Raw genomic sequence first — 24,009 nt, forward strand, 5'->3', positions numbered from 1 at the left:
AGCTGTAACAGACGAGCAGAGCTGGTAGCCAGCGCCCCCCCCAACCCAATCCACGATATGCGAGAGGCATGCACAGATGACGATACACTATAAATCACCATTACTGTGGAACTGGTGGGCAGTTAGAAAATTTTACTACTAACAGAGATACAAAAGTGGGTGGTAGGTATAAAAAGGTTGACTACCCCCAATTTAGTGCTTATGCAAGTCTCACAGCAACAGATTGAAGTTAGAAAGGACTCCCTTGCTAGCTAAAATCCACAGCCCAGAATATTTGATAATGGAATATATAATGATGAATACATTAGTCTATATATACAGTATAGAACAACTCAGGGGCCCTACAGAATACAATACAATGCATTTTTACTTTGTTTGTGGAATCCATGCTCCAAGCCTCCATTTATTAGCATATAACAGGATATGTCATGTGGCGTTTGGGAAGGGAACCACAGATGCAAAGCACAAGCCCTTTAGGCAATGATTTTGTAATTGCACAGTGCTGTAAACTGTGGAAAAATTACATGGGCGTTCATTTTTTGTCTAGTAAAACAAGCAAAAATTAATGTTTAATTCTTGAAAGTTAGGTACTTTTTAAGAGAGGTTATACAAATAACATTCTAGTGTGGAGATTACATACTGGGGTGTGTGTGCATGTGGTTGTTTGCAGGGGTTGGTATGCAATATAGGACAGAGGTGTGCTATTTTCCTTCGGAAGGGTGTGTAAAAATATGTGCAGATGAATCACCGAAGGATAGAGAACAAGTTCAGATCCAAAACTAATGCAAGTTTGTATAAAATTAAGTTTATATTTTAGAACAGAAGGCAGCCCTGGCATATATCAGTAGCTCAGATTTGAGAATATATTATTCACCAATAATTCCTAGTGAAAAACGATAAATGGAATCAAGAAGCTGTCAGTTGAAGAGGACAAATGTAAAGGAAGATGAGGAGGAAGAACAACTGAATTATGGCCTATGTCTCAAAGTATGTACATTGATACGTGTTCATACTCTATCTGCCTCCCATTAAATATGGACAGAAGAAAGTGTCAAAAAGTAGCCATATTGACTTGACATTTCATTTATAATCCAGTGGAAAAACAAGAACCATTATTTACCATACATCTGATTTCACACCGATAATCAGTATTTTTCATTAATATCTATAACTTTTCCTCTCATTCCAAACCATATTTTGGTGTCAGAAGCTATATCAACTATCTTTTACTATTTCATTCTGCATGCTTTAATTCAGTTATTCTTCCTCCCTATCACATGACATAATAGGGACTTTGAAGAAGTTTAATCAGCAATGTACACAAATCATTTAAAACATTGAAAGAAAGGAATATCAATGCTTACCATTGGCAGCCTAGATCCAGGAATGCTGGGAAAATCATGGTGTTCCATATGATAGCCAACATTAAAGGTGAGCCAGTTGAGGGGTCCATAGTACGAATATGTCTCATATCCTTTCAAAAACATGTAATGCTCTGCTATGAAATGCCCAGAAATAGGGTGCAAACCCATGGCCAGGATCGTTCCTGCTATTAAATAAACAATAGGCTTCCAACCCCACAAATAATAGATTATAAGGTCGATGGAGAATTGTATCAAAGCATTAAATATTTCCATCTCAGTAATTGCTTTGGGGTTGACATATAGTGGCCTCAAACTGTAAGCAAATGGCTGGATGGCAATCCAGATTAGTTTCCGAAATGGAGTACAGAAGAACCAGCCCTCAAAATCAGTTGGAATGTCCACATCCAAAGCATCTCCACCAAGGTATCGATGGTGATCAATGTGGTACTTCTTGAAAGAGGCAGAGTAAGGTAATCCAACAGGCAAGTTGGCAAAGACTGCAAACCACCTATTCCACTTGGCCCGCTTGTTGCCAAAGGCAACATTGTGAGAGATGTCATGGATTGCTAATGTTATGGAGTGGTTGATGCAGCCCCCAAAACCATAAGCCCAGAAGAAAACCCACTTCCAGGCTAAATTTCTCGTCAGGTAACAGGCAAGAAGCTGAGTGAATACCATTCCTGTCACAATCCATTTTAAACGGGGATCTGAACCCATTAAAGACTTGATGGCTGGATATCTGGCTGAGGGAGGAAAGAAAGATGGCATTAAAGGCAGTTGAGAACAGACTTCCTTTTTTTAAAGGCTCATCTAGCCCAGCAAAGTCATGTCACCATTCCTTCGACTGTCTGTTCCACATAATTACAACCAGTGGTGGGTTTCAAATTTTTTTACTACTGGTTCTCTGGGTGTGGCTTGGTGGGCATGGCTTGGTGGGCATGGCAGAGGAAGGATACTGTAAAAACTCCATTTCCACCCCACTCCAGGAGAAGGATACTGTAAAATCTCCATTCCCTCCCTAATCCAGGGGAAGTTTACTGCAAAATCCCTATTTCCTCCTGATTAGCTGGGACTTGGGAAGCAGAGAATAGATGGGGGTGGGGCCAATTTTTACTACCAGTTCTCCAAACTATGCAAAATTTCTGCTACCGGTTCTCCAGAACTGATCAGAACCTGCTGAAACCCACCTCTGAATTATACCCATAAGAAAGAAGAAAAGATGTTGATAGAAAGAAGAAAAGATACTGTAACCATCTTGTTTGAAAATCACATGCTCTTCTGATAAAAATCAGAAAACAACAAGAAAGTTCAAGGCTACCATTTCATTTATATGAGGAACTCTTTTATTGCATAGTGACATTCAGTCTTTCTGTTATAGAGTCCATGTCCCGACAGTCTCCTAGCCAAATAATGGCTGAATCTAGGCCTGCTTAGTTTCAGCAAAGTTTCTCTATCACATGCATTCAAATCCTTCCTTGGGATCTTCCAACAAGGATCCTGTAATCCGATTATGGTATTTCATTGTTTGGTTCCATTGCCCCATTAATTACATAAGTATTATTAACTTGTCTTAAACTTTGTCACTTTAAATAAGCAATAGTTATTTTAAAAATTAGTTTTAACTTGGATTAAAACGAAATGTAGTTCTAGACCTAAAACCTCAGCTACAATTCTGTAACTAAACACTCTCCCTCTTAGGTTTTAAAAAGAGGCCAAGTATATTGGGAAAATAAATTTATAAAGCCGACACCAAAACTTGATGCCAAGAAAATGTAGCACATTATAACTCCATAGTCCCAGGGCAAAGATTAAGAAAGGAAGCTATAGAAGAATTTGATAGCAGGAACACCAAGGCCAGCTCAAGGATATACTGTATGGCCCCTCAGTGCCACTCTTCTCTGATGCAAAGAATTACTTTTAGAATCATTTGGATGAAAGTATTCACTCATGTCTTTGTTCAATGACAGTTCCTTTGGTTCCCCAACTGTCAAAACGGGAAAAGCATAACCAATAAAAATGGCCTCCACTGCTGAATTTCAGCCCTGCCTATCTACAAAAAGAAGAAGTCCTTGATCTCCCAAATCCAAGATCCAAGCTACTGAGACGTGTGCCATCTTTAAGGATACGAAAAAGTAGCCTTCATGGACATGTAAACACATTATCAAAATGGATAGCTTATTCAACAACATTAATAATGGTGTAGGAATTAAGGATTGAAATCTGGTATTGTTATGGGAGACTGAAATTTTAAGCCCTGGCTCCCTCTAGTGATGTCTAAAATCAGAGAAAACACATTATTCAAGTATTCTTATGATCTTTCTACCCTGCTTCTGTCTAGGCTGGTGATGGGTTTCTTAAGATGGGGTCTAAGCTTGACCTTGGGATCCTTTGCTTGCCAGGAATGTACAGAAAAACTGTGTTGCTTTGGCTTTATAAGTTTGCCATGAACCCTAGATGCTACATGGACAAGCTCAATGAGTTTTCTTGGCAACACACTCAACCAAAATTTCTAATACCAAGGCAGTTTATGTAAGGGAATTTATAACTGCCATCTATAGCACCCTTCAGACATATCTTTTCTGTAACTCCCAGAATTTCCAACCGGCATGGCCTATAAATCTAAGAGACATTTTTTTCCCAACAAGTTTGCTTGTTATCCTCATGGGAACAATATAAAATATTAAGTAATGCAACTGATTTTTTAAAAAAATGTGTATCATTGCCCTTCTTTTGCTGACCTTCGATCAAGTTGGGAGATAATATGATCAAGCAACGGGTGTATGTCACCCTTTTTCAGCTACTGGCTGCTTCAGAGTCCCCTTGAAGGCAGCCAGGCACAACTTTTAACGATCCAAGGGCCACTTCAGCCTTTGAACAAGATACTGCGGGCCACAAAAAAACACTTACCGTATTTTTCAGATTAAAAAACACTTTGGACTATAAGACGCACCTAGCTTTTGGGGAAGAAAACAAGAAAAAAAAATCTGCCTCTGTCTCCCAGCAATTTGCCTCCTTGCAGCAAACAGTCTGGTCAGCTTCAACACATTAAATATTAATGCTTACACCTTAATGTAATTATGTAGTTTTTAGAATTTAGCACTTGCAATGATTCTAATCCCTGTCCCTCTCCATTATTTGCCCTTCAAATGGGAGGCTTCATATGATTAAGCCATTCCCAGTTTGTTGATAAGAGTTTGTTTGTTAGCTAACAAAAACATCTAGAAGAAAAGTGTCTATGGAGTCTCAGTCATCCATGTCATGGTTGTCCCAAAAGTCCTCAAGGGGCAACTGCACTTTTCGCTTCTCATCTCAGCTGAAGAAGTTTCTTGGATGAGAAGTGAAACATATTCAAAGAAAAACAGAAAGTCCAATTGCCTCTTGAAAAAATACTTTTGGGACATCTAGAAGAAGCATACAGAAAAGGACAGACTACTGTGAGAAATGGAAAAGAAAGGATATCCCACAGTCTAACTTTATATCTATTGCTTGAAAACTGTCAGCCTCCCAAGTATATCAGACAGGAAACATAACAAGATGAGTTAATTCTACTTTTTTATATAAGGCTATATTTATATAATAATCTTGTAAATCTAACAGTATAAATCTCCACCATCTATTTTATGGCATGATTGGTTCAGGATCCTTTTCCTTTTATCTGATCCTTCCCTAGGCATCTCTGGGGGATCTCCCCCACCCGATTTTCCAAGGTCATTATCACATTCCATTAGAGAAACCAATAGTTCATTTCACTGTGATCTGACATCAAACTGTGCTTACACAAATTCCCATTTACTTTTAAACGTTACTGGCATGTCACCAATTTCTTTTTCCATTCCCGAGTGGCTTCATTCATAACATCAGAGATATCAGTCTGTAATCTCTCTATCCCTCTCTTGGACAAATATAGTTAGGTAACCAATAGGTCCTAGATAACAAAAAAGGCACACACTTCAGGGATTTTGTTGTTTACAGAAATGTGACAATTTGCTAAGCAATAAGCACCTCACATTCTTAATCACAACTTTCCAATTAAACGTCCTGTTTCTAAAAGATCTCTTTCTGTCCAAAGTTGAATCTCTTTCCATTGTGGTTTTGGTTGTGACTAAACATCATGTCTATAAACATTGCAGAAAGCTGTTTTTTAAAGTCAGGATGAACCGAACATCATATGCTACAGACAATGTGATGCAACCATATCCGTTCAGATGTACTAGTTTCACAAAATTAAAATTAAGACTTAGATGAGACCATTTTTTAAAATACTTAATGAAATAAAAACAATAGACAAAGTTCCATAAATTCAGACTGGAACTCAGCCTATAAATCATCATCATCATCGCCTGGTCAGTGGACAATCTTATAAATTGAATGAATGAACAGATAAATAAATAATCTGCTGCTTCAGTAGTTGAACTTGTCTTTTGGATTTATCCAGTAGTAGGATTCAGCCAATTTGCACCTATTCGGGAGAACTGGTTGTTAACTTTCTAAGCAATTTGGAGAACCAGTTGTTGGAAGAAATCTTATTTTGTTTTTGTTTTTTCACTTTACAGGGCTAATCATGTATGGAAGGCAGGAAGGAAACATTTTGGTGTTGTTTCTAGCCTAATCTTAATTGCCCTGCTTACAGAAACTGCCTCTCTGGTTAACCCTTATTACATTGTAACAGCTAAGGTGAAGCGCCCATCGACGTGAGTGACATTGAGTTGGCCATGCCCACATGGTCACATGACCACCGAGCCACACCTACCCAGCTAGTCATTAGAACAGAGAACCAGTTGTTAAATTATTTGAATCCCACCACTGGATTTATCTGATTTTACCATTTAAACTTTTTCTCCTATGCTTATGCCAGCTTGATTCTAACCTCACTTAAGGATATCCTATACAGACTAAGACATTTTAGCAGCAGCTTGTAATATATTTGATCTAGATGAAGGCCACTACATCCTTCTACTGAACAACTGGCCTGTTGCTGTATCCCTCCACCTTTCTGTTCCAGGAAAAGAGTAGCCAATTGCTTTTATTCTTGCTGGAGATAGGCTATATTTGTGTCTAAGTGTATATGTGTTTGTGTGGCTATATATAAACATTCTCATATACATGCATACAACTGTATGTGCACTTACAGAGAGAGAGTTAAGTTAAATTTCTATATACAAGATTGAACAATCAAATTACAGGTATATACAAGCACAACAAACAGCTTAAGAAAAATTCCTTCTTTTCAGCCTGCACCCCATTTTTAATAATAACAACAACAACAACAACAACAACAATAATAATAATAATAATAATAATTTAATTTTTATACTGCCCTTCTCCTGAAGGACTCAGGGCGGTTAACAGCCAGATAAAAATACAATTTAATATACAATAAAACCCATAAAAAAAACTTATTCAACCTTGGCCAAATTAAAACTATAAAAGACATGATATAAAACCCCCATTTAAAATCCAATTTAAAACCCATATTATGCCAGTCCTGCTCGGAAGAATAGATAAGTCTTCAGCTCGCGGCGAAAGGCCCGGAGGTCAGAAGTTGACGGAAGTTGACGGAGTCCTGGAGGGAGCTCATTCCATTTATGCTTTCCTATCAGCATTAAGGTAATAGCACATGGGTTATCTACCCCATCCACCTCAGCAGACCAGAAGAACAGTAAACATCTGGAATTATTTTATTTTCAAAAGGAAGGGGAAATTACTTATTCCAGATAAAGCTTCCAGTAGCAGAGACTCAGGATTTTATGCTGAGGACTAGCACCTTTGACTCCAATTTATAAATTGGGTTGCATGCCAACAGAAAAGGCTGCAAGGCACCTGTGTGAATACCTGCTTTTGTGAGAAGGTGATTTGACTTCTTGAGTTGTTAATTCCAATACCACATAATAAATCAATCATTTTTAATCTCTTAGCTAAACATTGGGAGGAACCCTGCTTCTCACTGGCAGTACAGGAGCTACAAAATTGGGGCAAAGTTGTTATTCCCAGGGAAGGATGACTTCAGTGTTGAGTGTTTCTCAACCTTAACCATTTTAACTGTGTGGACTTCAGCTTCCGGAATTCCCCAGTTGGCTGAGAATAGAAATTCTTCAATTCTCCCAATTCTTAAATTTCTATTCTCTTTCACACATCTTTAAGATTTCACACATCTTAAAAGTTGCCAAGGTTGAGACATACTGAGCTAAAGAACTGCTGAATAGGGAGGCCCACAAAGATATGTCTTCCTCAAAAACTTGAATGTAGCCTCTCAAAACCATTCCCAAAGTAATGGAAATGATTAAAATATGGGGGAGGGACAATCATGTTGACCTCATTTATTTCATTTTCAATTAAATTAGACTTAATTGTGGTCCTGCCTTCTATCTGATTTTTTTTTTACTCTTAACACAACCATCAGATTATTCAAATGCTTACTGTGACCAAGTCCTCAACAAGAACTGTGCATCCCCCCCAAAATAAGAGAACATGAAATAGTTATCATTTTCCACAATGAACTGAATGGCAGAAAGAAAACTTGCTGCAAAGCATGGCCTGGATAGTTCTAGGCAAGCTGCTCCCTGTGGTTCAAATATATTCTGCCTTACCCTTTCCTTCTGAAGCAGTCAAAGAAAACTTGCTTTCAAAGGCACACTTTTTCTTCTTCTCCTGGTTTTTTCCAGACACAGAAAAATATACATAGCAATTTGATGGTAGTGATCATGTTCTTGAGTTCCAGAGGCTCCCTGTAGCTATCTAAGTTTTATTAGTCACATATGTGTTTTTATATTGTCATATTTATTTATGCCAATAAGTAATAAGAGCAAACTGTAAACATAGAACAAATTTTAAAAGGTATTTGCTAGAAACAATCTTGACTATATTTGACTTTGAAGAGAATAGCAAGGATTAGGTAATAAAATCTGCCACCGATTGATTTTCAGCCAGTTTATGGGTAGGATTGAAATTATAAAGATGCAGAATGAGGTGAAGAACTTTAAAGGTGCAGAATGACTTGTCCTCTTGTAGGTCCATATACTATCTTTTATATTTGAGCCATTTCAAGGACATTTGCGAAGTAGAATTTCTCTGTCAATTAAATACCACCTTAATGACACAGGTAGAAATAGCAGAATTAATATAATCTAGGTTTCCTGCCACAACAAAACTACCAGAATGGTTTGAAAGCTAAAAGGAGATAAACCATACAGCTAATAAAACAAATTAAAACATTGCTTCTTTCTTTGCCCCAATTACATTACCCCAATTCCGGCCATCGCCACCGCTGCTTCAGCCCGCTTGAGTCGCCCCCTGTTGCCGCAAGAGCACCATTACTTTATTCCGGCTAGCTCCTTTTTGAACGTTGCACCACCTGCAAAATTGCACATTGCATATGCCACCCACTATGGTGGAGATTTCCAGCCTCACCATGGGCCTGTCCCATATTCCAGAGCTGCAGTAGTTACAGGACTGGCCCTTTGGTCATCCCAGAACAGCTCCTCCACCCGGGTGCACTGGTTTGCCGGGGAACAGGCAGCTGGATGGAGGAGCTAGTCCGGGATGACCAAAGGGCCAGTCCTGTGACTACTACAGCTCTGGAATTTGGGACTGGCTTTACCACCAACGTCAGCAAGCCACCATCAGTCTGCATGTCTTTGTTTTCCTTCACTCAGATAGACCAAGCTTCTTGAGAGAAGGAACACAAAAGAGGTTTCCAGGTTGTGTGCCTGGACCAGGTGCTTTCTCTTGGGCCTCCCACCTGGAGGCCTCACAGAAGCAGACAGGTAGGCCCAAAAAGCAGTTGAACTCTGCCCCCAATGGTTCGCGGGATTTAAAATTAAGCATTTGATGGTCCCTGAGGTCCAAAAGGTTGGAGACCCCTGATATAAACTGTTGTGATTTAATTATTTGTATTGTGTTTGAATTTTTTTCCTGCCTCATGGTTTCTTTTTCTACCTGGGGAGAGGGTCTTCCTTCCCTGCTTTAGTGGTTCTGGCATTGTCCTTTTGGGGTGTACTTCCAAGAGGCAGGATGCAAGCTTGGCACTGATTTTTTTTTTACTGCCTTTCTGGGGGGCATGTGATCTTTCCTTAAATCTGGATGATTTCCTTAGGGTTTCTTGTGAGGTGAGTGACACCAGCTGGTATCTTTAAGTGGTGCAAATGGATCTAAGGATTTCTTCTCTTGGGTGTGCTCTTTCTGGAGAGCTTAAATGACCTCTCCGCTAAAGGTTTCACTTTATGAGCAAGAGTTGGCCGCTGATTATCATTGCATTTTAACTATTTTAATTTCTCAAGGTGCTCTGGCACCCTGCCTGATTTGTAACTCCAGTCTGAAGGTATTTCTAATCTGATGATTAATATTTAGGGCAGCTTTTTGCAAGCAAAGAAGCTTTTTGTATTTTTGTACAGGTAATCCTTGACTTACTACAGTTCATTAGTGACCAGTCAAAGTTACAATGGCACTGAAAAAAGTGACATGACTGTTTTCCCACACTTGCGACCATTGTAGCATCCCCATTGTCACAAGAAGCCAGGCAAGGTGAAGTGCCCCTCGACATGAGTGACATCAAGTTGGACACGCCCACCCAGTCAACATGACCATCCAGCCACGCCTACCCAGTTGGTCATTTGGCCAGAGAACCCGTTATTAAATTATTTGAATCCCACCATTGACACATACAGCTTACAAAGTTACTAAGATCCTCGCCCCCTGGGAATCTGACAGTCAGTTGGATACATTTCTTGTACAGGAACAGGAAACTCTTAAGCAGGGCCCAAGAGGGTGTATAAATATATTCCTCTCTCCACTCCATGTGCTCTTTTTGCCCAGGACTTCAAAGCCATGTGGTCTTGTCCACCATTAAACCATATTTCCAAGCAGTCTCCATGTTCCAGTCTTTCTTCCCACTTGGAACTGAATCCAGATAGACATTTCTTCCAACAGTACATTTATTTGTTTTTCATTATCAAAAAAATTGCTGCCTGAGCACCCTATCAAGAAAGCAAACACGAATTTGTGTAAGAAAGTCTCTTGAGAAAGAGAAAAATACTAATTAACTGTTGCTTGATGCTAAACTATGTTGTGCTATTAGGTAGGCTATGAAAAGGGAATTAAGCAACCTGACTCTAGCCTCGGGGGTAGCTGACTATACGAGGAAGAACAAATCAACTACAAACATACCAACTACTAGTGCCAGTAAAAGCTTAACTGTCTTGACAAACAACATGCCAAATCTGTAGTCTAGCCTCTGGCCATTTAAAGAAAAAAAAAGTATGGAAAAATTCAAAACTGTTGGACCTTGAAAGTTTAGATTTGAGATTTGGGTGGCATAACATATTTATGTATGGTAAAGATTGCCGGGAGAAAATCAACAATTTCAATTATGCAGATGCTACCACCCTAATGGCAGAAAATGAAGAGTAAACTAAGGAACCTTACCAGGGGTAAAATGCTCCCGGATCAGACTGGATCGTGCAATCCAATAGCGATCGCAGCCGGTAGTTCGGTGATTCGGTAGCGATGGTTTTAACCAGGAAGTAATGTGTTTTTTACCTTCTGTGCATGCGCAAAAGGTCTGTGCACACATGTGATGCACTCACTCGCATGAGCAAAGCGGGCACATGCGCATGGTGCATGCACTCCCGAGCCGGTAAGGAAGGTAAGTAAATTTCACCCGTTTGAAGCTCAACATTAAAAAAACTAAGATCATAACATCCAGTCCCATCACTTCCTGACAAATAGAAGGGGAAGAAATGGAAACAGTGACAGCTTTTATTTTCCTGGGTTCCAGGATGGTGACTGCAGCCATGGAATTAAAAGATGTTTGCTTATTGCAAGGAAAGCTATGGCAAACCTAGACAGCATATTAAAAAGCTGAGACATCACCTTGCTGACAAAGATGCATATAGTCAAAGCTACGTTTTCCCAGTAATAATGTATGGCTGTGAGAGTTGGACCATAAGAAAGGCTAAGCACTAAAGAATTGATGCTTTTGAATTGTGTTGCGGGAGAAGACTCTTGAGACCAGAGGTTGGTTTCAGCAGGTTCTGACCAGTTCTGGAGAACTGGTAGCAGAAATTTTGAGTAGTTCGGAGAACCAGTAAATACCACCTCTTACTGGCCCCGCCCCCACCTATTCTCTGCCTCCCGAGTCCCAGCTGATTGAGAGGAAATGGGGATTTTGCAGTAACCTTCCCCTGGAGTGGAGAGGGAATTGAGATTTTATAGTATCCTTCCCCTGCCATGCCAACCAAGCCATGCCATACCCACCAAGCTACGCCCACAGAACCGGTAGTAAAAAAAATTGAATCCTACCATTGCTTGAGACCCCCTTGGACTGTAAGGAGATCAAATCAGTCAATTCTAAAATAAATCAACCCTGACTGTTTTTTGGAAGGACAGATACTCTATTTGAGGAAGCTCAAGTATTTTGCTGAATTTGGAAGATAAATATGTTAAGGACTGTATAGTAAAATAGGTGAAAAACTTTAGTCAAGTTTGAAAGAAAACATTTATGAAATTATGTACCAATGGTATTTGACTCTGGACAGACTGCCAAGAATGTATAAAGGAACTTCTAACCATCGTTGGAAATCTAACCAAATTCCAGGTTCGTTCTATCACATGTGGTGGTCTTGTAAACATGCTAAATCACATTGGGTAAATACCATATTGCTTATGTAGAAAATAATTAAAATAAATAAACTAATGAAACCTGAAGCCTTTCTTCAAGGTATTATGGATAAATATAGAACAGAACAGAACAGAACAGAATAGAATAGAATAGAATAGAATAGAATAGAATAGAATAGAATAGAATAGAATAGAATAGAATAGAATAGAATAGAACTCTTTAATAGCCAAGTGTGATTGAACACACCAGGAATTTGTCTTGGTGCATATGCTCCCAATGTACATTAAAAAAAAAAGATACATTCGTCAAGAATCATAAGGTGCAACACTTAATGATAGTCATAGGGTACAAATAAGCAATCAAATCATATTAGGAAACAGTCAATATAAATCATACCAGCAACAAGGTTACAGTCATACAGTCATAAGTGGAAGGAAATGGGTGATAGGAACGATGAGAAGTTAGAAAAACAGTTTGGAACTCTATTGCTTTGGTATGGTCACAGCTGCAACAAATACAGTTGATGCCAAGCATTGGAAAGAAAAATAAATGCCAAGAGTTGGAGAATGGATTGTGAAATTGTCTGAACTGGCAGAGAGGGTGAAACTAAGTGCACTGTTTTGAGATAATGCTTTGGACAATTTAATAAGACAATGGAAACCGTTTGTGGAGTTTCTGCAACTTAAATACAATAATGGACTCTTATCAGAGGGCTCTGAAGATCAGCTTATTTGAGAAGGTATACCAGTTAACAGGTTTTTTTTAATAACTAACAGACATTGATTGATAGATATTAGATTTCTATAGTTGAGGTATTTCGTAACTGTGATGTAAAATAGTCATATATCAAATATATTAAATATGCAGTAGGTGATAAGATTGATACTGGTAATTATTTGTAAGCTTATTATGTAAGGGGGAAGGAATTTATAGATTTATTTGAGATATCTTTTTCAGCACTCAACCAGGGTGGACAAAATCTGTTTAATGTTGTTTCTATATATGTTGTGTACACTTCTTTTTTCTTTTTCTTTTTTCCTTTTTCCCTTGTTTGTAATTTTTGACTTTTTTTTTTTTTACTGTGTTTGTAATTGTTCTTTTTATATGTAATATCCTATTTTTGAAATTTTAAAAAAAAATTGAAATGGAAAAAAATTAAAACGGTAACAAATATATCCAATACACTTTCCTCCTTCTATTTTTCCCACAACAACCCTGTGAGGCAAGTTGGGGCTGAGAAAGAGTAAGTAGCCGAAAGTCACCCATCTGGCTTTCATGGCTAAGGAAGGGACTAGAACTCATGGTCTCCTATTTTCTAGCCTGATGCTTAACTACTAGAGTCTAGACCAGTGATGGCTAATCTTTTTGCCGTCGCATGCCAAAAGCAGGGGGAGCACAGCGGGGGTCACACTCATGCATGCCCACACCCATAATCCAATGCCCCCTGTGTCCCCCCACCCATGCGCACGTGACCCCCCCCCTGCGCTCCCCCTGCTTTTGCCACGCAACGACAAAAAGGTTACTAATGGGCCTGGTAGGCCAGTTTTTCACCTTCCCCAGGCTCCAGAGGCTTTCTTGGAGCCTGGGGAGGGTGAAAATGGCCTTCCCCATCCACCCGGAGCCCTCTGGAGGCCAGAAACGGCCCGTTTCCTGATTTCCAGTGGGCCCAGAAGGCCCGAAAATCAGCTGGCCGGCGCATGCATGCGCTCTGGAGCTGAGCTAGGGCAACGCTCGTGTGCTCTCAGATATGGCTCCGCGTGCCACCTGTGGCACACGTGCCATAGGTTGGCCATCACGGGTCTAGACCAAACTGCCCTATGTAAGATATAAAATAATATAATAAATAAAATATATAGGTTAAAACAGACATGTTATCTTTAGTAATCAGTAATGGACTTTTGCTCCCCAAACTGAACAAGGCTTTGTTTCTAGATAAGAGACATGGAAAGAAATCATTTGTTGAGAAGGTGATAAATTACTAAAATTGTTTATACTTGCTGTGATGAAGGGGGAAGTAATTTATTTCTATATATATGTTTTCTTTTTCTTTACTATATTTAATTTTTTCTTTTCTATTTTTCTATTTTTTTCTTTTTTCTTTCTTTTGTATTAGTTTTTTATCATTTTAATTGTAAAGTTTAATAAAATTACTATTAAATAGTTTGAATTTGAAGGTCTCATTCATTACTTATCGGTAAGCTGTCAACCCTAATACTGTACCAGTTCCCTCTAATGTAGGGAGTAGAGTAACTCAAATCAGTTTTTAGATTTCAGGTTGCTTCGTTACTGTTTTTTTGAAAACTTAAAACGGATGGAGGTAGTCCCTGATTTACAATCACAGTTGAGCCCAAAATTTTGATTGCTAAGCAAGGCAGTTGTTAAGTGAATTGGACCCCATTTTACCAAAGTTGTTAAGCGAATCAATGCAGTTAACTGACTCATTCAGTCAATAAGTGAATCTGGCTGCCCCCATTGGCTTTGCTTGTTTAGAAGCCTCCTGGAAAGGTTACAAATGATGATCATTTGACACAAACACACACACCCCAAGGACAGTGCAACAGTCATATAAGTACAGGCCGCCAAGTGCCCAAATTTTGATCATGTGAGCATGGAGATGCTACAATGGTCATAAATGTGAAAACCCATCCTAAATCACTTTTTTCGGTCTGCTCTTGCTAAATAAATGGTTGTAAGTCAAGGACCACATATACTTCGTTTGGCTCTAGCAGGAAGTCAGCAGGTAGACGTCTTGACTTTATTGCCTCCAAAACACCCAATTTTATGAGCCCAGATTTGTGAAACTAATCCTTGAGCACAGCTCTTCTTATATTCCCACTGTCTAGCCAAAAGGCCTAAGAATATGCAGTTAACTTAGCATTATCTTGCATTGTATTGCATCTCTAGCTTTTTTTATTTATTTATTTATTTTGTCACAACAGTATACACAAACAATTGTCATAGATAAAACAACATGTCTTGAAGAAAATATATAAGTAAAAAATATGCATCAACTATATTAATTTGATATAATGAAGGGAACAATAGGACAGGAACGGTAGGCACTATTGTGCACGCCCCTTAAAGCTTGACCAGGGCTATCTTGACTAGAGATCACAATGAATAGAAGAGAAGAGAGGAGAAGAAAAGAAGAGAAGAGAAGAGAAGAGAAGAGAAGAGAATTCTTTATTGGTCAAGTGTGATTGGACACACAAGGAATTTGTCTTGGTGCATATGCTCTCAGTGTACATAAAAGAAAAGATACGTTCATCAAGAATCATAAGGTACAACACTTAATGATAGTCATAGGGAAACAATCAATATAAATCTTAAGGATATCAGCAACAAGGTTACAGTCATACAGTCATAAGTGGGAGGAGATGAGTGATAGGAACAATGAGAAGATTAATAATAATGCAGATTTAGTAACTAGTTTGACAATGTTGAGGGAATTATTTGTTTAGCAGAGTGATGGCGTTCTGGAAAAACCTGTTATTGTGTCTAGTTGTTCTGGTGTGCAGTGCTCTGTAGCATCATTTTGAGGGAAGGAATTGAAACAGTTTATGTCCAGAATGCGAGGGGTCTATAAATAGCCCTCTTTTTGACTCATGCAGTATACAGATCCTCAATGGAAGGCATGTTGGTAGTAATTGTTTTTTCTGCAGTTCTAATTATCCTCTGAAGTCTGTGTCTGTCTTGATGGGTTGCAGAACAAGACAGAGGTGCAGATGACAGACTCAATATTTTTTTCGTGTTTTTATTTATTTATTTTGTCATAACAGTATATATAAGCATTAACATGAAATAACTATATAATATATAAGCATATATATGCGCATAAGTATGTAATAATTATATTAATTGGATATAATGAAGAGGAACAATAGGACAGGGAACGGTAGGCACGTTTGTGCTCTTATGCACGCCCCTTATAGACCTCTTAGTAATGGGGTGAGGTCAATAGTAGATAGTTTTTGGTTAAAGATTTTGGGATTTTGAGAAGAGACCACAGAGTCAGGTAATGTGTTCCAAGCATTAATAACTCTGTTACAGAAGTCATATTTTCTGCAATCAAGACTGAAGCGGTTAACATTAAGTTTAAATCTATTGTTTCTCCTCTGTAGAACTGTATCAGTAGCTCCTTGGGCAGTTTGAGCTTTCTGAGTTGGCTCAGAAAGAACATTCTTTGTGTGTTTTTTTGATGATGTTTTTGATGTTGGGTGTCCATTTTAGGTTGTGAGATATGGTAGAACCAAGAAATTTGAAGGTCTCTACTGTTGATACTGTGTTGTCTAGTATTGTAAGTGGTGGTAGTATGGGAGGGCTTCTCCTAAAGTCCCCCACCATTTCTACAGTTTTGAGTGTGTTCAGTTCCAGATTGTTCTGGTTGCACCACGAGACCAGTTGTTCAGCCTCCCGTCTGTATGCAGATTCATCATTGTCTCGAATGAGACCGATCACTGTTGTGTCATCTGCAAATTTCAATAGTTTAACAGATGGATCGTTTCAGATGCAGTCACTGGTATGCAGAGAGAAGTGGATAGAGCACACAGCTTTTGGGGGCTTCTGTGCTAATTGTACAGTATCTGATGTGATTCTGCTTAGCTTTACCTGCTGCTTCCTTTCTGTTAAGAAGCTTATGATCCATTTACAAATGTGTTTAGGTTGTGCTAACTGGTTTAGCTTAGTTAGAAGAATGCCTGGAATGATGGTGTTAAATACTGAACTAAAGTCTACAAAGAGGAAAATGTATAGGTCTTTGGAGATTCAAGATGCTGTAGGATGTAGTGCAGAGCCATAATAACAACATCTGTTGATCTATAGAATTTTTTTTATTTATTGGCCAAGTGTGATTGGACACACAAGGAATTTGTCTTGGTGCATATGCTCTCAGTGTACATAAAAGAAAAGATACGTTCATCAAGGTACAACATTTACAACACAAATGATGGTCAATATATCAATATAAATCATAAGGATTGCCAGCAACAAAGTTACAGTCATATAGTCATAAGTGGAAAGAGAGGGCCGGTTTAGCTCAGGCTGGTAAAGGGGCCGGTTTAGCTCAGGCTGGTAAAGCCTGTTATTAAGAACACAAAGCCTGCAATTACTGCAGGTTCAAGCCCGGCCCAAGGTTGACTCAGCCTTCCATCCTTTATAAGGTAGGTAAAATGAGGACCCAGATTGTTGGGGGGGGCAATAAGTTGACTTTGTAAAAAATATACAAATAGAATGAGACTATTGCCTTATACACTGTAAACCGCCCTGAGTCTTCGGAGAAGAGCGGGGTATAAATGTAAACCAAAAAAAAAAAGATTGGTGATGGGAACTATGAAACGATTAATAGTAGTGCAGATTCAGTAAATAGTCTGACAGTGTTGAGGGAATTATTTGTTTAGCAGAGTGATGGCCTTCGGGAAAAAACTGTTCTTGTGTCTAGTTGTTCTGGTGTGCAGTGCTGTATAGCGTTGTTTTGAGGGTAGGAGTTGAAACAGTTTATGTCCAGGATGCGAGGGATCTGCAAATATTTTCACGGCCCTCTTCTTGATTCGTGCAGTATACAGGTGCTCAGTGGAAGGCAGGTTGATAGCAATTATTTTTTCTGCAGATGGTTTTCAAGTGAGACAGCACTAGCCTTTCAAAGGTTTTCATAACTACAGATGTTAGAGCAGTTGGTCTGCAGTCATTCAGTTCCTTGATGGTGGGCTTCTTCGGCACTGGGATAATAGTAGAGCATCTGAAGCAAGAAGGAACATAGCACATCTCTAGTGATTCATTGAAGATACGAGTGAAGATGGGGGCCAAATGGTCAACACAGACTTTTAAGCAAGAAAGAATTATCTTGTCTGGGCCTGGAGTTTTTCCTGGCTTTTGTCTGTGAAATAGGTCCTGCCCTTCTTTTTCTGTGATCACTAGAGGTTGTGAACCCAATGGGATGGGGTCAGTTGTAGGAGTTTTGGCTGTTGTTGGGGTGTGAGATGGGGGTTGTGGAGTTAGGTGGCTTTAGTTTCCTTTCAAACCTGCAGTAAAACATGTTCAGGTCATCTGCCAGTTGTTGATTTCCTTCAGACTATGAAGGAGGTTTGCCATAATCGGTGATATTTTTAAGAGTTTTCCACATGTTTGCAGGTTCATTTGTTGAGAACTTATTCTTTAGCTTTTCAGAGTAGCTTCTTTTTGCTGCTCTGATCTCCCTTTCTAGCCTGATTGTACAGCATTTTATCACCTTTTCTGTAGGCTTCCTCTTTGGAATGATGTAGCTGCTTAAGTTTAGCTGTATATTCACGAGTTCCTGGTCGGTACACATAGGTCTTCACAGAATCTGACATATGATGCTACAGTATCTGTGAGTTCATCTAAATCTGCAGAGGTAGCTTTAACTTTGCCACCTTAATCCAGATCTTCACTGATTTAATTGTTTGCTTAATTTTGCTTAAGTGTTTGCCTGTAAGCAGGTACATGCAATGATCAGAGTGTTCCACAGCTGCTTGTGGTAAGGACTGATAAGCATCTTTTAATGTTGTGTAGCAATGGTCTAAAGTATTCTTGCCTCTAGTGGGACAATTGACATGCTGAAAGTATTTTGGTAGCTCTTTCCTTAAGCTTGCTTTGTTTAGATCTCCCATAATAATGGCCAGTGAATTGGGGTATTTGGCTTCAGCCTCCATAATCTGGTCAGATACGAGTTCATAATGCATTGTTTAACAGGCTTGTGGGGGGGGACATAAACATCAATTAATAGAAATGAGGAGAACTTGCATGGCAGTAAAATGGTTTACAGTTGATAAGTAAAGACTCTAAGTTTTCATCATCGAATTTATATATTATAGTTATATTCTTAGACCAGCTGTTGTTGATATATAAGCATAAGCTTCCTCCCTTCTTTTTACCTGATGATTCTGCAATTCTTTCTGCTCTATGTATCTGAAACCCTGGAATTTGCATGCCGTTGTCATCAATATCATCATGTAACCAGGTTTCAATAAAGCATAGGGCAACTGTGGTGTGAAAATCAGAGTTGCGTCTGTTTAAAAGGAGTATTTCATCCATCTTGTTAGCAAATGAATGTTAATTTGTCAGGAAGATCAAAGGCAGAGCAGTTCTATTTCCCTTATTCCTTAGCTTGTTTAAAATTCCCACCCTTTTACCTCGTCTCCATTTCCTCTGTTTGGTTTTCTTGGTAATCCATAACTCCAGGAAAATTGCTTCTTCCTGTGTTAGAATCTCCTCTGCATTTGTAAAGATGGGGGGGAGGGGATGAGATCACAGAAAGCTGCTCCTTAAAGAAAGTTATTTAATTCTTAACAGATGGTCTCGTAAGAAATCCACAGTGAGTAGCTGAGAATAATTAAAAATAAAGAAACCATTAGAGAGCATTTTACCGAGGCAGCCTTTGGCGGTGCCATCTTGGATTATATCTGGATTATAATGCCTTCCTGGAAGGAACTGAGCAGGTGCCAAAAATAGGCAGCATAATTTGAGTACCTTATAAGGAAGAGTTGTGGCACTCAAACTTCATTGTTAGATCAACAATAATTAATTAATATGGAGGATAGCAATAGCACTTAGACTTATATAATGCTTCACAGTGCTTTACAGCCCTCTCTAAACAGATTACAGAGTCAGCATATTACCCACAACAATTTGGGTCCTCATTTTACCCACCTCAGAAGGATGGAAGGTTGAGTCTATCTTGCGCCTGGTGATAGTCTGCAGTAGTGCACTCTAACCACTGTGCCACCAAGGCTCATCCCTTAAAACTTCAAGAACTTCAAAATTATCAAGTAAGGAATATGCATTCCTTACTTTGCATAGGGCATAAAATATTAGATTTTATAAGAAATACCTCTTATATATGTTCCTGTCAGAGGTTCATTATCAGGTTAGCCATGCTGGGAAAGGAATATAAGAAAAGAAATGGAACAAGGAACATGAGTATTACACAATCATCCTACATGCACAGCCCTAAATACTTAAATTTGGTCTTCCCTGATCTATCACCCTCCAGAGATGGTGGATTAAAGCTCCTGCCACTTCCAGTCAACAAGAGGGAATGGGAATGGTGGGTGATATACTTGGGAGAACTCTAAATTAGTTTATTTCACAAGTCAAACAGGACAGAACCTTTCCGAATTACAAACACTCCACTATACTTACTTAAGCCTGTAAAAATAAAAAAGGGGTTCAGTTATAGCCAAGAGAGACAAGTGTTTGGACACACGATGGGTAGAGTATACCCATGGGTAGAGTATACGATGGGTAGAGTATACCTTAAATGACATGCCGAAATTTAAATTGAAGTCAACCCATTTCAAAATTTGACACAGGCCTCTGCCTACTAAATAAGGTAGATGGCATTAAAAGGGAACAAGTTGCCCCTTGGGAAACAATATGATTTAACAAAGTTGTTTCAGGCAGGAATTTTACACAATACAACCAAAGGAGAACCAACCACATAAACAAAACAGAAGGGTGGTAAGTGAAAGGAATTTATACAACCCTCCTTCAATCAATAAAAAGGGTTTGGTGCCAGTTCAAGAAGGACTTTGATTGCACAGTACATAGTCATCTGTTATGAAAGCTAAAGAAAGCTATGGTAATCAGAGGAGGACCAGGGGTCCCTAGCTGAGAGACCATGACTATTCACCTGAATCATCCCTCCCCAGAGAACTGCTGTGCAGTAAAAATAAATAGAGAAATGCCTTTAAAAATGAGCTTTCTGGAGGAAGAAGACTAGATTAAAAAAATAATTTTAAATAAAATAATAAATAATAAATTTATTTTAAAAAGGTAGCAAGCCTCATCATTGTTTCATCTGGTCCCTTTGGTGTTGCTAAACTAGATCCCACTAACGATCTCACATGATAGATCCAGGGGTTCACAATGTATCAAGAAACTTATTTGTGACAAAAATAATCTGAAAAGAGGGAGAGGAGAAAGGTTTAGGTTTATTTTAAACTGGAAAGTAAGGTTTTAATGAAGGGCCAGGGGAGGAAACAAGAAGATATGGGGTATTGGTTCCTTAGATGATAATGTATATGCTGTTTTGCTTTTTTCAAAATCTGATCACAAGCCAGCCTTGCTACTTTTGGGGATCCTTCTTACTAAATCCTCTGAGAACCTCTGACTCTGTTGTCACTCTTTTGTATCTGTTTTAATTATACTGCAAAGGATAGCTTGGCAGATTTAGTTGTTGTTCAGCATGACTGCAACAAACAGGAATCATTGTGCCCACTAGACTTTTCTTGCTTACCCCATATTCCACCAAACACAAAAAAACAAAACCTCGCATCCCGATCCTTACTACGACAAATCCTGTTGAAAATTCATTTGTGAAGGAAGCAGAGTTTACGTAGGAAACTGGTTTAAAGCCTTAAAAGTCTCTTATCACGATCCCCCAGCTATCTCTTTCTCCCTCTCCCTCTCCCTATCTCTCCCCCTCTCTCTCTCTCACACACACACAAACACACACACACACACTCACACACACACGGAAAATTATCCTGCGCAACGGCAGCACCTAGCCCATCATAGGATCTCAAACTAAGCAGGTTTGGAGCTGATCAGTAGTTGAATTAGGAATCCAGGCTTCTGTATTCGTTGAGAAACTACAAAGGTGTCCTGGAACGGGACGTGGCAAAGCAGTTCTTCCTTGACTCTGAGGAAATTGTTAAGGCTCCTAACAGGCACCAGAAGACAAGCTCGACTTCAGAGTTTGCAGGCGGGGGGAGGAAAGAACGAGAAGCAAGGTGGGGAAATCCAGCCGCGCTCATATGTCATCCCCAGCGATAGAACCGATCGCCAACTGGGAATAAAGGGCAACTCTTTGCGTTTAAGAGGGGAAAGAAAAGGTGGCCGAGTGCCTCCATCTCGCCAAGAGAAGCGCCCTTTTTTCCCGAAACGTTAAGCCAGAGTCTCAAGCCTAACTTACCCAAAATCTCCTTCCTCCGTTGCGTATGGGGCTGGTCAGTGTAAACCCACTCGAAATCCCCACGGGTGACTCGGTTACCCATCCCTACTATCACACTAAACAAGCTGGCCGCTGGTGCTGAACAGAAAAACGCGCTCCAGCGAGGCACCTTATATCAGCCCCGAGCAGCCTGGAGGCAGACCCCGCCCCACGCTCGCCCGCTTCAGCCACCGAGCTCCCAGGGCCGCCCAGCTAACCTGGCTTTGCGAATAGAATAGAATTTTTTTATTGGCCAAGTGTGATTGGACACACAAGGAATTTGTCTTGGTGCATATGCTCTCAGTGTACATAAAAGAAAAGATACGTTCATCAAGGTACAACATTTACAACACAAATGATGGTCAATATATCAATATAAATCATAAGGATTGCCAGCAACAAAGTTACAGTCATATAGTCATAAGTGGAAAGAGATTGGTGATGGGAACGATGAGAAGATTAATAGTAGTGCAGATTTAGTAAATAGTTTGACAGTGTTGAGGGAATTATTTGTTTAGCAGAGTGATGGCCTTTGGGAAAAAACTGTTCTTGTGTCTTGTTGTTCTGGTGTGCAGTGCTCTATAGCGTCGTTTTGAGGGTAGGAGTTGAAACAGTTTATGTCCTGAATGTGAGGGATCTGTAAATATTTTCACGGCTCTCTTCTTGATTCGTGCAGTATACAGGTTCTCAATGGAAGGCAGGTTGGTAGCAATTATTTTTTCTGCAGTTCTAATTATCATTATAATTATCATTATAAAATTATAAAATCGTTATAAAATTATAAAATCATTATAAAAATCATTATAAAATATAATTATCATTATGAATGGAGTCAGCTCCCCCTTTGCGTTCAGGAGAGCCGGTGGGGCGGCCACTTTTGCCGGCTAGTCGGAGCCCGCCGGCTTCCTTAGGCGCAGGGTGGTGAACGTTCATCGTTTAGAGTCGCTGCTCCTGGTCCAAACCAAGCAGGAGGCCCTTGGCCTGGGCTCGGCAATTCTGGAGGAACATTTGGGGGAGGGGGGTGCAAAAACCAAGAAAGGCTTGCTTGCTTGCTTATGTATATATCTATGTATCTATGTATGTATGTATGTATGTATGTATGTATGTATGTATGTATTTATTTATTTATTTATTTATACATATTAGATAATATATATAAGTGAATTGAATACATAAAATGAATACAATTAAAGGAAACATTAGGACAGGGACAGTGGGCACACTGGTGCTCTTATGCATGCCCCTTACAGACCTCTTAAGAATGGGGTAAGGTCAACAGAAGCCAGTCTAAGGTTAAAATTTGGGGAGGGGGGTTGGGATGAAACCACAGAGTCAGGTAGTGCATTCCAGGCATTGACCACTCTGTTGCTGAACTGCCATCGAGTTTGGTGCTGTGCACCTTGTCCCAAAGGTGCTTTTTTCCCCCAAGAGGCAACTGGGCTTTCTGGTTTTGCTTCTCATCGAAGAAGCTTCTTCAGCTCTGAAAAAAAGCACCTTTGGGACAACCATGACCTGGATGACTGAGAATCTCATAGACAAGAGGGGCTTGGTAACTGTGGAATGAAGTGACTGAGGAGTTAGTAGGAGGTGACCAGGGAATGAGCAAGAAACAGCTGGGATGAGGGACAACACAAGGCTTGGGAGAAGTAGGACCCTGGAAGAAGGATAGAGAGTGTCCTGCTTGATCAGGTCAGAGCCAGTGGGTTGTGGTATGCCTTCTAGTGCAGGGGTCTCCAAGCTTGGCAACTTTAAAACTTGGGGACTTCCAACTCAAAACTTGTGAACTTCAAGACTTAAAGTTGCCAAGGTTGGAGACACCTGTTCTACTGGTATGGCTCTTGGTTTAAGTGGTTTCTCAGTTAAATCCCAAAATATGAAGCAATTGCATTCTGATGCAAGAAGAATGCAGAAGTGTGCTACAATTAAAACGACTTCTGCAAAATCTTCAGATTAGCATGGTTTCATAACAACAATGTTGTGAAAAGTCTAGAACAGGAGAGAAAGTTGATATGGGGTCTAGATAGTATATATCCTGCAGGAATCCTCCTGAGAAAGGTGTCAAAGATAACATCAAAGGAGATGGA

At 39.5% G+C, this 24,009-nt stretch overlaps 1 protein-coding gene across 1 annotated transcript in view; it reads right to left on the reverse strand.

The window, feature by feature from the left end:
• DEGS2 (delta 4-desaturase, sphingolipid 2) overlaps positions 1-21,989 on the reverse strand; it is a 37,785-nt gene extending 15,796 nt beyond the window's left edge. The window contains exons 1-2 of the mRNA XM_058162701.1: positions 21,908-21,989; positions 1,365-2,107 (exon numbers count right to left, since the gene is read on the reverse strand). Coding sequence (XP_058018684.1) covers positions 1,365-2,107; positions 21,908-21,989 — 825 coding nt within the window. The remainder of the gene's footprint in view (positions 1-1,364; positions 2,108-21,907) is intronic.
• Between the last annotated feature and the right edge of the window lie 2,020 nt (positions 21,990-24,009).

Source organism: Ahaetulla prasina, chromosome 1 (genome assembly GCF_028640845.1).
Source record: "Ahaetulla prasina isolate Xishuangbanna chromosome 1, ASM2864084v1, whole genome shotgun sequence".
Lineage (NCBI taxonomy): Eukaryota > Metazoa > Chordata > Lepidosauria > Squamata > Colubridae > Ahaetulla > Ahaetulla prasina.